Source organism: Squalius cephalus, assembly GCF_949319135.1.
Source record: "Squalius cephalus genome assembly, chromosome: 25".
Lineage (NCBI taxonomy): Eukaryota > Metazoa > Chordata > Actinopteri > Cypriniformes > Leuciscidae > Squalius > Squalius cephalus.
Window position 1 is genome coordinate 13,118,462 of NC_137146.1, and position 14,507 is coordinate 13,132,968.

At 35.2% G+C, this 14,507-nt stretch overlaps 1 protein-coding gene across 1 annotated transcript in view; it reads right to left on the reverse strand.

Annotated features, from left to right (window-relative positions):
• The window catches only part of prex2 (phosphatidylinositol-3,4,5-trisphosphate-dependent Rac exchange factor 2), a 127,218-nt gene that overhangs the window by 84,200 nt on the left and 28,511 nt on the right, over positions 1–14,507 (reverse strand). Inside the window, exons 5-10 of the mRNA XM_079863295.1 lie at positions 14,059–14,160; positions 11,003–11,164; positions 5,534–5,667; positions 5,321–5,424; positions 2,277–2,426; positions 576–720 (exon numbers count right to left, since the gene is read on the reverse strand). Coding sequence (XP_079719421.1) covers positions 576–720; positions 2,277–2,426; positions 5,321–5,424; positions 5,534–5,667; positions 11,003–11,164; positions 14,059–14,160 — 797 coding nt within the window. The remainder of the gene's footprint in view (positions 1–575; positions 721–2,276; positions 2,427–5,320; positions 5,425–5,533; positions 5,668–11,002; positions 11,165–14,058; positions 14,161–14,507) is intronic.

The window sequence follows — 14,507 nt, forward strand, 5'->3', positions numbered from 1 at the left end:
GACCATTCGAAAGTGTGGCAGAAAACGCCTGCAGGTCTGCAAGTAGTTATCCCTGTGGTGTCTCTGAATAAATTAAAAACAAACAGGAAACTCTGTGTACCATTCAAAACAGACCAGATTTACTGTAGCTACACTGCTAAATAAGAAGCGTGTATAAAAACTGTTCGTAAAAGAAGAGTCACTACTAAAAAAGGATACGATTTCTTTGATTTTTCGAAGAAAAAGCAAAAAGAAAAACAAGAGACAGACGAACTCTACAAGAAAAGACAGATTTATAAGCACAGAAATGGACGATTTTGAGATCCATTCATCATGAACAGTAGACAGATCTATTCACCCGCATGCTTCCCATCCGTAGTTCCATTATACTGCACTACTCTGTTATTTATGAGTGACCAAAATGAAATGTTATGAGCTCCTGTCACTGCAGTCACTCCTACAGCTACACACTCTCGTTCTCAGCGTCACTCGCTCTCACATGATACTACAGGCCATGACCCCTATTGTAATCTCTCCTGGAGTCTACCCATTATCTGCACAGACAGAGCACAGGAAGATGGCTCTCGCTGACCTACCTTCCGAGGAAGCACTTTGGGAAGGTGGTGAGTTTGCGCTTGCGGTCCTTAATGAGGTGGCCCTGTCTACTCATGAGGTTATAAAGCTTCTCGCCTTTCTCAGATATCATCACCCAGGTGTCCTGCTCCATGCCCAGTCTTAATGCTGGAAAAGCAAATAAGAGAGGAAAGATTTCACTTTCTGAACCCAGAATTATGTAGATTGCTTATGTGTTGTTTGTATAGTGCAGTGTATATATACATTGAATGTATATAACATGATGCAGGGCGAAAACTCACTGCGTGATGTAGCCTATAGAATGCTGTTAGAATGCTCCTAAAATTCAAGATATCAGAGCAAAAATGCCGATGTATGAGTTTTTGTCTCATATTTATATCATATGATAGAGATAAGCAATTTAACTCGAGTAACGTAAACAATATCACACAAGTGCTGTTTTTGTCCCGAATAGCATGAGTGCAAATGTGGCATTGATTTTATACAACAGTTCAATAAGTTAATATTGTTATTTTAGACACAATATTGTCTGTTTTTGCGCAATTTTGCTAATGAAAATATTACCTGTAAAGCCAGAGCAGAACTTTGCGTCTCTGAACAACACACAGTGGTGTTTCATTTCTGAATGAATCCGCATTTTGAACAAATCAATCAGGTGAACCAACGACTCAATGCATCCTTCCTAAAGAGAGCCATTTACTTCATTCCTGAATCAATCAGCATTTTGAACGAATCAATCAAATGAATGAACAAGTCAATGGCCCATTCATAAAGAAAGCCATTTACTTCATTCTTGAAAGAATCAGCCATTCGAATTAATCGACATTTACCGGCACTTACTGGAAGTTTTAGTTTCTTCTTTAGAGTATTATTTATTAAAAAAAAAAATTGAAATTGAAATTTTGGGATAGTTTGCCCAAAAATGAAAATTCTGTTTATTTTCATTTACTCACCTTCATATAGTTTCAGAAAGACTTTCTTTTGCAGAACATAAAAGACATTTTGAAGAATGTTGGTAACCAAACTGTTTTGGTCTGTAAATATATATCTAAATACTAATTCAGATGCAGCTTCTGAAAAAATAAAATAAAAAATCATGGCCGTTGTAGCCTCTAAGTTCATGCGTAATAAATTCTATGTTGAATCAAATAAAATACTTCTTTCTAAAGCTACTTTTTGTAATGTCTATTTGATGCTTTTCTCATTTAACACAATAATGACTTTAAAGTATCTTTTGGAATTCCCAGCCGAATTTGATGTGGGATTAAATTGCAATTAATTAGATTAATTTATTGTAATAAATTAGATTATAACTATATAATTTTATAATTAAAAATTATTTAAAAAATTATAATTTTAATGTTGAATGGATATAATTACTAATTTTATCCTTTGAAAAGAAAAAAAAAACATTTAATTGAGGTATCGGTATTGGTAGTGGCCATACTTACCTTAATACTAAGTTTTAAAAAAAAGATGTGTATCACTTTGTAAATATATTTATTTTTTCAAATTTTAATTTCTTTATATTTAATTTGTTTTAATTTGTTTATAATATAATATGATATAATATAATATACAAAAAAATAATTCTGTACAGCAAAATATGACCATTAAATCTTATATTAAGACTTATTTGTTAACTTGTGAGCCCTAATGTAAAAATGTTGCGCCTCTGCAGGTATAATCATATCACTACTCACTTTTCCGCCTTTCTCTCTCTTTTAAAATGGCCTCCAGCCATTCCTGCTTTTCCTCCGGTGTCTTTGCCATGCAGACGAACCACTTGTTCTTCGCTGTGTTGTGGATCTTCCAGCCGTTGTTCACGATGTTCCCGCTGCTGTGGTAATCCGCTGAGGAAAAACACCGACAAGTAATCAATGTCTGCCTGTCAGAGATGCCTTTTATAGCTCTCTCAGGCCACTCCTTGGATTTTCCAACACATATTTTCCTTTTGTCTTTGTGGCCCATTTGTCTACATGTGGCACAACCAGCAATGTTCTCCGTTTCGCATTCTTGCCTTCCCTCCACATTTGTATGCCAGGCTATCTATCAAAGCAGCCCAGATGACAAAATAGATGTTCTTGGGCATAAACAAAGCAGTGTGAACAGCCCATGAGAGCAGTAAAGTTCAGAGAAAATGAAACATTCCCACATGAAACAGGCAACAAACAAAACAGCCCATGAATGAAATGGATCACAGGCAGACGACGAATCAATTGCTCTAATTACAAGGCCGTGAAGAATCGACATGCTATTTGAACAGTCCTGAAGAACAGGCAGGAATTAAAACCCATCTTGAAGCACTGATTGCATCAATGTCTCGGAGGAACAAGAACTTTTTTTTGTTGCAACTTTCAAACAATACTCTGTGTGGTGGTTTCGTGACCATTTTCATGCATTGTTTTGGGATAAGTTCTTCTCTACATTCTTCAAAATGTAACTCTATGCTTTGCGACCAAGTTGGGTTGTAATGATCATGAATTTTGAGTTGATGATTAATTATAAATAAATCAGTTATTAAAGTCATATAATTTTATTAAAAAGTATTTCATCTAAAAAAAACTTGCATTCAACGTTTAATAATTATATATAATAATTTACTCATTTATTGATTAAATGTGTATATATAATGTATAATATATATATATATATATATATACACATTTATATGCATGATTAAAGTGGTCCGACCTGAAATTATATCAATGCAAATATGTGCAATTATGCCAATAGTTTAACATAAAGTGAAATAATACACATTACAATAATCTTAATACAATCACATGAGTGAGTTCATTTGAAAAGTGCACTTAAGACTGCATGCTTCTTAACAAAGAGTAAAAATGTGCATATTTAATAAATAATCTATACTGTATGTAATCTTATTTGGATGATGAATATGCAATAATCATGACAGCCCTACAAGCAAGGTCTGAAAGAGTAGAACTCTGAAGCCCATATGCGAATAAACACCTCAGCAAAAAAACAAATAAGCTGAGATGTATTCATCAGTTTCCTTTCTCATGCATTAGAAATGGGCCGTTCTTTCGCATCATAATCAGTCAATACGTGTGCCTGCGTTTCCTTCCCCTATGAATGGCTTGTGTGTTACAATGATTACGCCTCTCAGTTCAGCACAGGAACTGGACAAATTACAAGCCTCCATCTGTACGTCTACTGGTGGTTTAACACCCCCACAGGCAGAATCTTCCTTTGATTCAATTGAACCAATTTCCAAATTGCTCTCAACTTTTATTTGAAGTCTCATCCATTTGAAAACGCTTCATTAGCCCCTTGCAGTTTTTTAATTCATAACATAATGCTACAAGCTTTTCCCTGAGTGATCTTTCTTTAATTTAAACAATTCAAAACCCAAATCAAAGAGAAACACTCCATCTATGTCTGGATTTTACACAGAGCCATTGGGGAGAATGGGAAAACACCCACAAGCAAATGCGGCGGTGTTGGCTTTGTTTAGATTCTGTGGACTGAAACCCATCCATCTCCAGAGCAGCCAGATATTAGGTCCGCCAGGGAGCAAATCATTGCTTCTACAAATATAACTGATAATCAGGGCTCCTCCTTCGCCAAGACACACTCCACTCAAGAGTTCATCCAGTCACAGGGCTCCAAGTGCTTGTCATCCTGCCCAGAAAATGCCACTTTTCTAACCTTTAGCTGTTAAAGTAGTTAAACGCTTACTCCACACACTTTGAAACAGCATTTCAGTAAAAATAAAGCTATATGGTTTGTTAGTTTCCCCATGACGGTGCAAAGATTGTTCAATAATTTTAAAAGAAATTGATGTGTCACAAGACTTATTTGAGCTACTTTTACAGTGTTATTTTGTCACATTTGGGGCTTGATATTCACTTTCCCAATTCACTTTCATTATACGGAAAAGAGCAGCCAGGACATTCTGCTAAAATCCTTCTTTTGTGTTCTACTTAGAAATAAAGTCATTATTATAGTTATATACAGTAAAACTAACTACTGAATAATAAAAAAATATTTTTGTTACTTGAAATAAATTCAACTTTAACTGAAATAAAATATATTTTTAAAAATATTTTTTTCAGATAGTTCCTAAGGCAACATCTCCCATTTTCATTCAGTTTAGCTTGTACTAAAATAACGAAAATTGAAACTGAAATAAAAAAAAATGAAATAAACTATATAAACATACTGCATATTTAAATAAAATGCCAAAACACACAACTAAACCTTTAACTAAAATGAAAATGGAAAATATACAAATAAAACCTAATTTAAAATAATAATAACTATAATAGTATTTCAATGATACTGAAATAACACTGAATTCGGAATGACATGAGAGTGAGTAAATCATGAATGGATTTTATTTAAAGTTGAATTATTTCCTTAAAGGAATAGTTCACTTAAAAATGAAAATTCTAGACAAAAGAAACACAAGGGAAGATATTTTGAAGAATGTTGGTTACCAGACAGTTGATGGACCCCATTGACTTCCATAATAGGAAATAAAATACAATGGATGTCAATGGAGTACATCAACTGTTTGGTTACCAACATTCTTCAAAATATCTTCTTCTGTGTTCAGCAAAAGAAAAAAAATCATACAGGTTTGGAACAACTAGAGGGTGAGTAAATAATGACAGAATTTTCATTTTTAAGTGAACTATTCCTTTAAACTATGTTTTAGTGATGCAACATATAAGCGGTGATGGAATTGGGAAGAGTTATTTGACAGAATAACACACACCTGTTCCATCATCCACATTCTCCACCTCCATGACCTCAGTGTTGATTCTGCCTCTGAACAGGTATCGAGGACCCTCCGTGGCCGTCTTACTGTTTTTCAAACGCCTGTAACAGAGCGCAGCACAGAACCATTACTGTGAGCTTCTCTGTTCTCTCATTAAAACCCAACACAGCTGGCAGCTGAAAGGTTTGACAGGTGATAGTGAAAGCTCACCTGTTCTTCTTCTTACAGTACACCAGCAAGTTGTCAAAGAGGAAGAAAATGCGTTCCTGGATGTTCCCCGCAGAGATCTTCAGCAGAACTCCCTGTATGAGCATCTCTGTACAGCTGTCGGTGATGTTGGAGCCCTGAGTGAGGAAAACAGAACAAACCAAGTTAAAAGTATATCATAAAAAAAAAAACTACTGTTTACAATTTTTTCTATCAGAAATAAAATTGTATAACATTTTATTTTAATTAAATAAAATATAAAATAAATATATATATATTAATTATCAGCCCCGCTATCTGTGATGTTAGAGTCAGTTTTATTTTAGTATCATTGATATACTATTATAATTTTTGTAAATATTTGTAATTATTTTATTATTAAAAAAAGTTTCAAAAGTTTAGGTCATTTTGTTGTGTGTTTTTGTCATGTCACTTTGTTTTGCCATTTCATTGTGTTTTTGTATTTTATTAGTTTTTTTTTTTTTTAAATACGTCTAGTTTTTAGTTATTAGTTTTAGTTTATTTTATTTTAGTTATTTTAGTACTTCAAGTTAAACCAAACAAAAATAGAGCAAACAAGTATTAAATATATTATATTATATTATAATTATAAACTAACCACAAACTTTATAAAAAATTATATATATATATATATATATATATATATATATATATATATATATATATATATAATGTTATGTTTTGTTTAATCTCTTTTCAGCTTTCTGTAATGTTGGAGCCCTGAGTAAAGACATTAGAGCATAAAAAAAAAAAAAAAAAAAAAAAAATAGAAACTGATATTTATTTTTTGTAAAAAATAAATATAAATAATTTTTTTTTTTTTTTTTTTTTTTTGGTATAATAGTAGCTGAAAATAATTATGCTTCCAAAACTATCTCTAGCAATGTCTACTATTCTTTAATTTCCTATAGCTGCCAGCTTTCCCAAAGTGTTATAATTTCTCCCACAATTTCTGGTCCATCTCCTCCCCCTTATACTGTCTCAGTCCCACACTTTATCTAATTTCCCAGAGTGCTCCTGGTCAGTAGAGTTTTATGAACACTGCATCATCACTGCTTCACAAGACCTGCTGTGAAGGACACACATCTGCATGCGCGGGAGGTCAGCAATAACGAACAATCGGCCACTTCTGGACACTACTGTGGAAAAAGCACCCTCTCATCCCATCTCCACCCACAGCCTGTGAGAACAGACACCCTCTTCCTCTCCCTCCAGTTTCAGAACACATATTAATGCAGTGATGTATTTCACATTTAATGGGGGGTGAAGTTCATGATTCCGAAGAAAATCTTAGATTCTTTGCTTTCTTTATGCGTGTGCGTCCCATCAAAGGCTTTGTTTCCTGGATATGAAGTAACAGGAAGGCAAAAGGCCAGTAATGAAGCACAAAAGGCTAAAACAGATTTGGGAGCTGCTTCCAAGAGGTCATTGTAAACTTCATAAAAGCGGTTTTGGAAGAGTCACTGCACTCAGAACAGTGAGTACCACTAAATGGTGCACAGAAATTTCCCCGTAATATTCATTGCCATCCTCTGTGAAACTTATGGTGACAGCTCTGGCCACACAGACCAAATGTATATAATTTCTCGCCTACCAGAAGGGTGTGACTGCTCAGATATGTGTTGCAGACAGAAACAATCTTGCAGAAATTGCAGATCTTAAAACAAATTTCAGTTTCAAAACCCATGTTTGTCTTTTTAAAACATTCCACTATATTTCCCTCATAAAAATCTGACCGCCTGTTTTTCATTCTGCGGTGTGTTTTTACAATGGTTGATGTGGACAGAGAAACCTGGCTAAGATCATTTCAACACGCACCCTGAATGCTAAAACAACATGGTCTTTGTTTTGCAAATTTTTTTCTTAAAACACAACTACATATGCAAGGCTGTCGGGATCAAATGCAAAAGTCCACTAATTGGTTTAAAAATAGTTGCGGCCATTGCGGTTTAATCTCTAAACATGTGAGACTTGAACTTATTATGATTGCTTACAAATACATTACATGAATTCTTGAATACGTGACGGCTCAGTGACTCATGGAGCAGATGGGTAAACAGACTCAAAGGATGTAAGCATAAACACAGTCTTCTGTATCGCCATCTGCAAAATATGCTCAAAAATAGATCTAAAGCATGTTGTGAAGTATTCATACCGTATCCCAGTGATACAGGAAGTTGTACGTGAGACAGTTCAACTGAACACTAAGCAAAGAGTCCTTTGTGGTTAACACACTGACCGCAACCGTTAACTCAGTCTAGTGCCACCATGATAAAATGACTCACATCTACTGCAGCATCTCATCAACACAAAAACGCCATTAGCAACACCACACACACTCACAAAACCCAGACTTTTAGACTCTGTTGAAGTCTTAAAAGTAAATAGGGTGAATTCAGGTTGATTGAGACAATTTTCCCATTGTCTCGTCATCTCAATGGCAGTGTCCCAATCAACCTGAATTCACCCCAAATAAATAAATAAGGGATTGTTCACACAAAATATTAAAAAATATAAATTAAGCATACAATGAAATTGAATGGTGCCCAAGGCCTTTCAAGCTCCAAAAATGACAAAGAAAACACCCTAAAAGTACTGTAAAAGTAGACTATCCGACTTTATTCCAAGTGTTCATGCACTAGTAAAAAAAATTTTTAAAACACGCATTTAAGTCTATTATTAAAATGCCGCAGTTCTCAAATCTCATTCAAGTATGTCACCAGGATTGACATCCACGATGCCAAAAGTAAAACATGTGCATATGCAAAACAGACTAATAAGCAAAAATTCAAGTTTTGGGTGAGTAAGGTTTTTTACTTTTTTGTAAGAAATATCTTAGGTGTACCCAGGATACATATATTTGATCAAAAATGTATTAAAAACAGTAATGCTGTGAAATATTATTACAATTTAAAATATTTAAAGCTGTTTTCTATTTGAAAATATTTGAAATTCCAGCTATTCCTGTGAGGCCAAAGCTGAATTTTCACATGATCCTTCAGAAATCATTCTAATATGCAGATTTGGTCCTCAAGAAACTTTTTTCAGTTATTACCAATGATGAAAACAATTGCGCTGCTTAATATTTTTGTAGAAACCGTAATACTTTTTTGCAGGATTCTTTGATTAAAAAGTTCAGAAACCTTTTTTAACAGTGTAAATTCTTAACTTTTAAGTCTGCCATTTATCAATTGTATGCATTATTTCTGAATAAATTGTAGTGCATATTTAAATACATATTAATAATATAAATTATTAATGTAAACATTGTGCTAAACTTCTCATTTTGTCTTCTACGGAAGAGAAAAGTAATATGGGTGTTTTCATTTTCATTTTTTTTTTCTTTGAACTATCCTTGTAGTCATTCTATTGACTAAATTAATTCATGTCCTCGTCAACTTGTATGTCCTAATCAGTGTGAGTTCACCATGTCTGTGTCTTTTATTTCACCTCTTTCTATCTTTCTCCCAAAACACCCAGCTCCCCGTTCACTTAAAACCTCACTGGACGGGTCTGTTACATAAACCCCAAGCACAGAACCCACACTGCCCACACAATCACCGCTATTGTTACACTTGGCCGGCAGCCGCATGCCCAGTCACACGTTATTAAGGGGGAAGTCTGGAGGATAAATGAGTTTCGAACTGGATTCGACGATACCTGCTGGTTATTTGATGGGTCACGTGTTGCATGCAAAATGATGTGATGGGGGGGGTAGAACAAGTCTGCATGTTGGATATAGTTTGTGGTTAGTTTATAGAGCACTTGTGAAAGTATTTCAGCTCTAATCAGCCATCTGAATATGAATAATGGCAGAGTTAATCTCGTGCTATGGTCAAGCGGCCGCTACCGTACAAAGTGGGTCTAATTAAAGGCATTGATGCAAAGAGCAGACAGTGCTGGCATAGTCTAAAGAGCACTCATCTGAGCTGGTGGGTGGAGGGAGAGGTTGCACAGAGGCTGAAAGAAAAGACGAACAAAAGCATGAAGTTCAATTAGGACTTAGTATTTTAGGGTTTCAATCGTTTACATCAAAAGCACTGACAAGAATGGAGTTTTGGGGGTTAGTGATGGCGCCTCTCACTGTATCTTCTGACGTCAAACTAACTCAGGTGAAGGAGTTTACACTACTGTTTAAAAGTATACAGAGAAAATCAATGGGTTTTTTGAACATTTCAGTGTCCATCAAGGGAAATCATAAGTTTGAAAATTTAAACCGCATGTCTCCTAAACAAGCCACAAGCTGTAAGGTATCTTTCTTGCCCGAAACTCAAACTTTGCAGGATGTTACATGCCGAACCCTTATACTTTAGGGTTAAGGGTTTGTTCAAATCCCTAAGTTTGTCTTAGTAAGCACCAATAGAGTTCAATGGGAGACCAAATGTCCAAATTTTGGTCCCCATGAGGAAACAAGCTTATAAATCATACAGAATGATCTTTTTTGAAAATCTAAAATAGTAGAAGGTTTTGTGTGATGGGTAGGTTTAGGGATAGGGTTAGTGTAGGTCAGGGTTCACCAATCTCGGTCCTGGAGGGCCGCTGTCCTGCAGAGTTTAGCTCCAACCCCAATTAAACACACCTGAACCAGTTAATCAAGGTCTCACTAGGTATACTAGAAACTTTCAAACAGGTGTGTTGGAGCTGGTTGGAGCTAAACTCTGCAGGACAGCGGCCCTCCAGGACCGAGATTGGTGAACCCTGGTGTAGGTGGATAGAATATAAAAACCATTAAGTCTATGGAAAGACCCCATAAAACATGGAAACCCAGCATGAGTGCAGTGGCTGTGAATGTATGTATTTCTTGGTTAAAATTTCACTGAATGCTTCCCTGAATGTCCCGAATGTGCCGAATGTGTGAAACGCGAGTTTGAGGGGAGGCAAATCCATAGCCGGAGACTTGTGCCTCCGTTGGTAAAAAAAAAAAAAAAAGCCAATCACCATAGAGTATTTCATTTTCAGCGATTAGGAGAGTTGAGAAAAATAACATGCAGAGGAGGCTAGCCTTCCTTGGTATATCAACCAATCATCGACGAGATGTAAATTACGAGATATTAGTTTGAACTGCTACTGCTAACTATGGAGAGTAGAGATATTGAATATTTGATCAAACAAATTTACTAAACTACCATTCAAACAACACTACAAATTAAAAATGGTGCCCATGCCTAAGTTGGATATAGGCTACAGCAATCAGCTTCCCTAAACGTCAGAAAGCGCTCTATTATTATGGACATTAAGTGATAGGCTATAGAACTAGGTATGTGAACTTATATTTATATTGTTGTGATGTGTGTGTCATTTTCTCTAAATATTCTGTCTATAAGTGACACAAAAAAACATTTTAAAGCAGTTAAAAATCCGACCACTAAAATTTTGTGTGCTTCCTCTATTTTAAAACCCACCAGCCGCCACTGCGTGAGTGTGTGTGTGTGCGTGTGTGTGTGTGTGTACCTCCCAGCCCTCAATATGAGACTGCCACTCTTCCAGCACCTCCAGTTTCTCCATCTGCCTTTTGGCCTCATTGATACTGGAGCAAACAGCTTTCATCACCTGCAGCGACTCTTGCACCATCAAGTAGTCATTGTGTTTCTTTGGGGTTCTTTTCAGAAGCTCCTAAACATCCACAGAAAACACAAACATAAAGCATTACATAAAATGTAAAGTGGTAAAATTACAACAAAACATGACCATATCATGGAACATTATGAAGTGAACTTAACTTTGAAACAAAGCTTAACACAGATGGAATTATCAAAGCTAGTGGTTATGTTTTCTGAAGAATTCGGACTAAAATTGTGTTTATAGTATGTTCAATAATGTCGCTACTGCAAGACAGGATCTGCTGGGGAAGATGCTAATCTCTAAACCAAGTCTAAACACAAGGGTTCTGCCTCATCAGTTTAATTCTGTCGCTCACATTTACAAGTCTAAGATATCGAAGTAACCACAGATGCCAATCGCTGGTATTTAGCGAGAGGGGCCGCGGTGACTCTGACTGTGAGAAGCTCAGTGAAGAAATTATGCTAGAAATTACGGTCTTATTATGTGAACTAGCGCTTGTGGGTGTTTACAGTAAACCATTTAAATTTCAGTGTTTTGGGTTCAAGAACAGCCATGAAACATTAACAATGAGCCTGGCAATAGATGAAACTCAGAATAATGGCTTTTAAAATCGTTGTTGATTTTCCATGTAAATGTACAATACAATTTGTAACACTCTGACTTGTGCCACTATTATGCTTTTTCGGATATGACCTTTCATGAATGCAGTGTGTAATACAGCTCTTTGTGAATGTAAAGGTTCTGCAAAGTTTTATAAATAGAGTTATTGTCTATGGTGACCGGTGTTCATAGCATATGTCTATGAACTGCATGAAATTAGTCATCGGTAATTCCAGTCTTCCTGGACAAACCAATGTAGGTTTGTAACTAATTTTCATTTGCTATGGTCTTCATTGGCTGCCCATGAAAAACATCTACTTTGACCCGCTCTTAAACACTAGTTGTAGCTGAGGACTGGACGAGTTTGGTTTGTGTAGTCAACATGTAGTGGAGAAGACACTGTTTTCTGTGCTGCGAAAGCAAATCCACTTTCCATGCACTTCAAAAGCATGAGGAATCAGGCTCAAAACGATACGGTAAAACCGACGGCATCATTACTGTTCGTATCACTGTATATTGCTAAGGAAGCTGAAATTCAGATATTTCAGATATTTTGGTAATTGGTATTTTGTTTCCAACTCGTGCTGTAAGTTCTAAACCAATCACAACAGACTGGGCCATCTGACCAATCAGAGCAGAGTAGGCTCGAGGAAAGGAGGAGTTTAGAGACCGAACATTTATATTTATAATGTATATTTGAACATTAAAATGCTTTTTGACCTTGGATGCATGTAAACATATTGCCCAATACAAAATTAGGAACCTTTAAAATAGCAAAATAGGGCCACATTAATAAAAAATTAAAATAAAAAACTGGTTAAATTAAACTTTCAAGCAATTGGGTGTAACATTCAAGGTAAAAAGGTCACAATATGACAGTAGAACATGCTGGCATGTTTGAAGCAGCATACTACACATACTATTTCAGCAGTAAGCAGCACACAATATGCAATTTTCTGCATACAAAGAATAACCCAAATTATTGACTTTTATAGAATACAGTATCCCACTATGCAATGTTGCCCTTTAATTTCAAGTGTGACAAACTATCAGAACTTTATATATATATATATATATATATATATATATATATATATATATATATATACAGTACAGTGCAAAAGTCTTAGGCATGTTAATTCATGTTAATTCATCTCTTCATGTAATCACAGACGGACTCGATGATGGTGAGATCAGATCATCCTGGCTGTTGTCAGATTCCTTGTGCATACAGAAATCTCACTGGATTATTACAATTAATGGCAAAAAGAATGTTTGGAAATGTAAACTGATATTTCCTACAGACACACTACAGCAAAAGATATAACTGACTTAAAACCATTTTTTTGGGAGTGGGTGGGGGGGGGGGGGTATTAACATGCCTAAGACTTTTGCACAGTACTGTATATACAGTGCAATGCATAAGTGAATACACCCATGCTAAAGTTGACTAAAAAGAGGAATAAAAAATCATATTTTGGAAATTGAACTTAATGCCTTAATTAAAAAAATTAGGAAAAATCCAACCTTTAAGGACACCAATTTTCTTTGTGAATGAATAATGTATCGTAAATAAATAAATGTTCTTCCTTAAAATACATGGTGCATAAGTGAGTACACCCCTATGTTAAATTCCCATAGAGGCAGGCAGATTTTTATTTTTAAGTATTTTTTTATATTTTTTTTTAGGAAACTATACATCCTGATAAAGTTCCCTTGGCCTTTAGAATTAAAATAGCCCCACATCATCACATAGCCTTCACCATACCTAGAGATTGGCATGGGGTACTTTCCATAAGATCATCTCTCAATGCAAATCAAACTAGCTATTAGGCTAACTGAAATAAAACCATGCCAATCTCTAGGTATGGTGAAGGCTATGTGATGATGTGGGGCTATTTTAATTCCAAAGGCCAAGGGAACTTTATCAGGATGCATAGTATCCTAAAAAATAAATAAAAAAAAATACTTAAAAATAAAAATCTGCCTGCCTCTATGGGAATTTAACATAGGGGTGTACTCACTTATGCACCATGTATTTTAAGGAAGAACATTTATTTATTTACGATACATTATTCATTCACAAAGAAAATTGGTGTCCTTAAAGGTTGGATTTTTCCTAATTTTTTAAATTAAGGCATTAAGTTCAATTTCCAAAATATGATTTTTTATTCCTCTTTTTAGTCAACTTTAGCATGGGTGTATTCACTTATGCATTGCACTGTATATACCGTATATATAAACTGATAATTAATTACTGATTATTTAATGCAAAATGATGAGGTCATGTTACAATGTAGTATACTATTGTTTGACATGTCTACATTTACATAATTTGTACTCACTCTCAGGAGTAATGGGTATTTACAGATCCTCTGGATGGGTGCAACCAGGTAGACCTCCAAAGGAACCTCTGTGTTCTTCCTGCCGCCCAACAACATGCAGTTCTTAAGAGACAAAAAAGAAGAAGTCAGAAAATAAAAGAAAATCTGTGCAGTCTTTACTAACACTTTATACTTGAACTTGAGTCTCAGAGGGATGATAGAATGGCACGTTTCCCTTAAGGTCACGGCTATAAAACTGCAATCAAATCAAATTCAATTACGACCGTATAGCTCCCACAGCACAAGTTCAAAGACTTAGGAAGCAGTAAATCTAAGAGCGCTCGCAATCCCACCGTATAGATTACCAACAATATCCTTTACTGCTGAGAACATCAGTTTATATTTCTGTTTTTTATCTTAACACCTTAATATAAAAACATAGCAAACAACCATTAAGAGCATAAAGAACT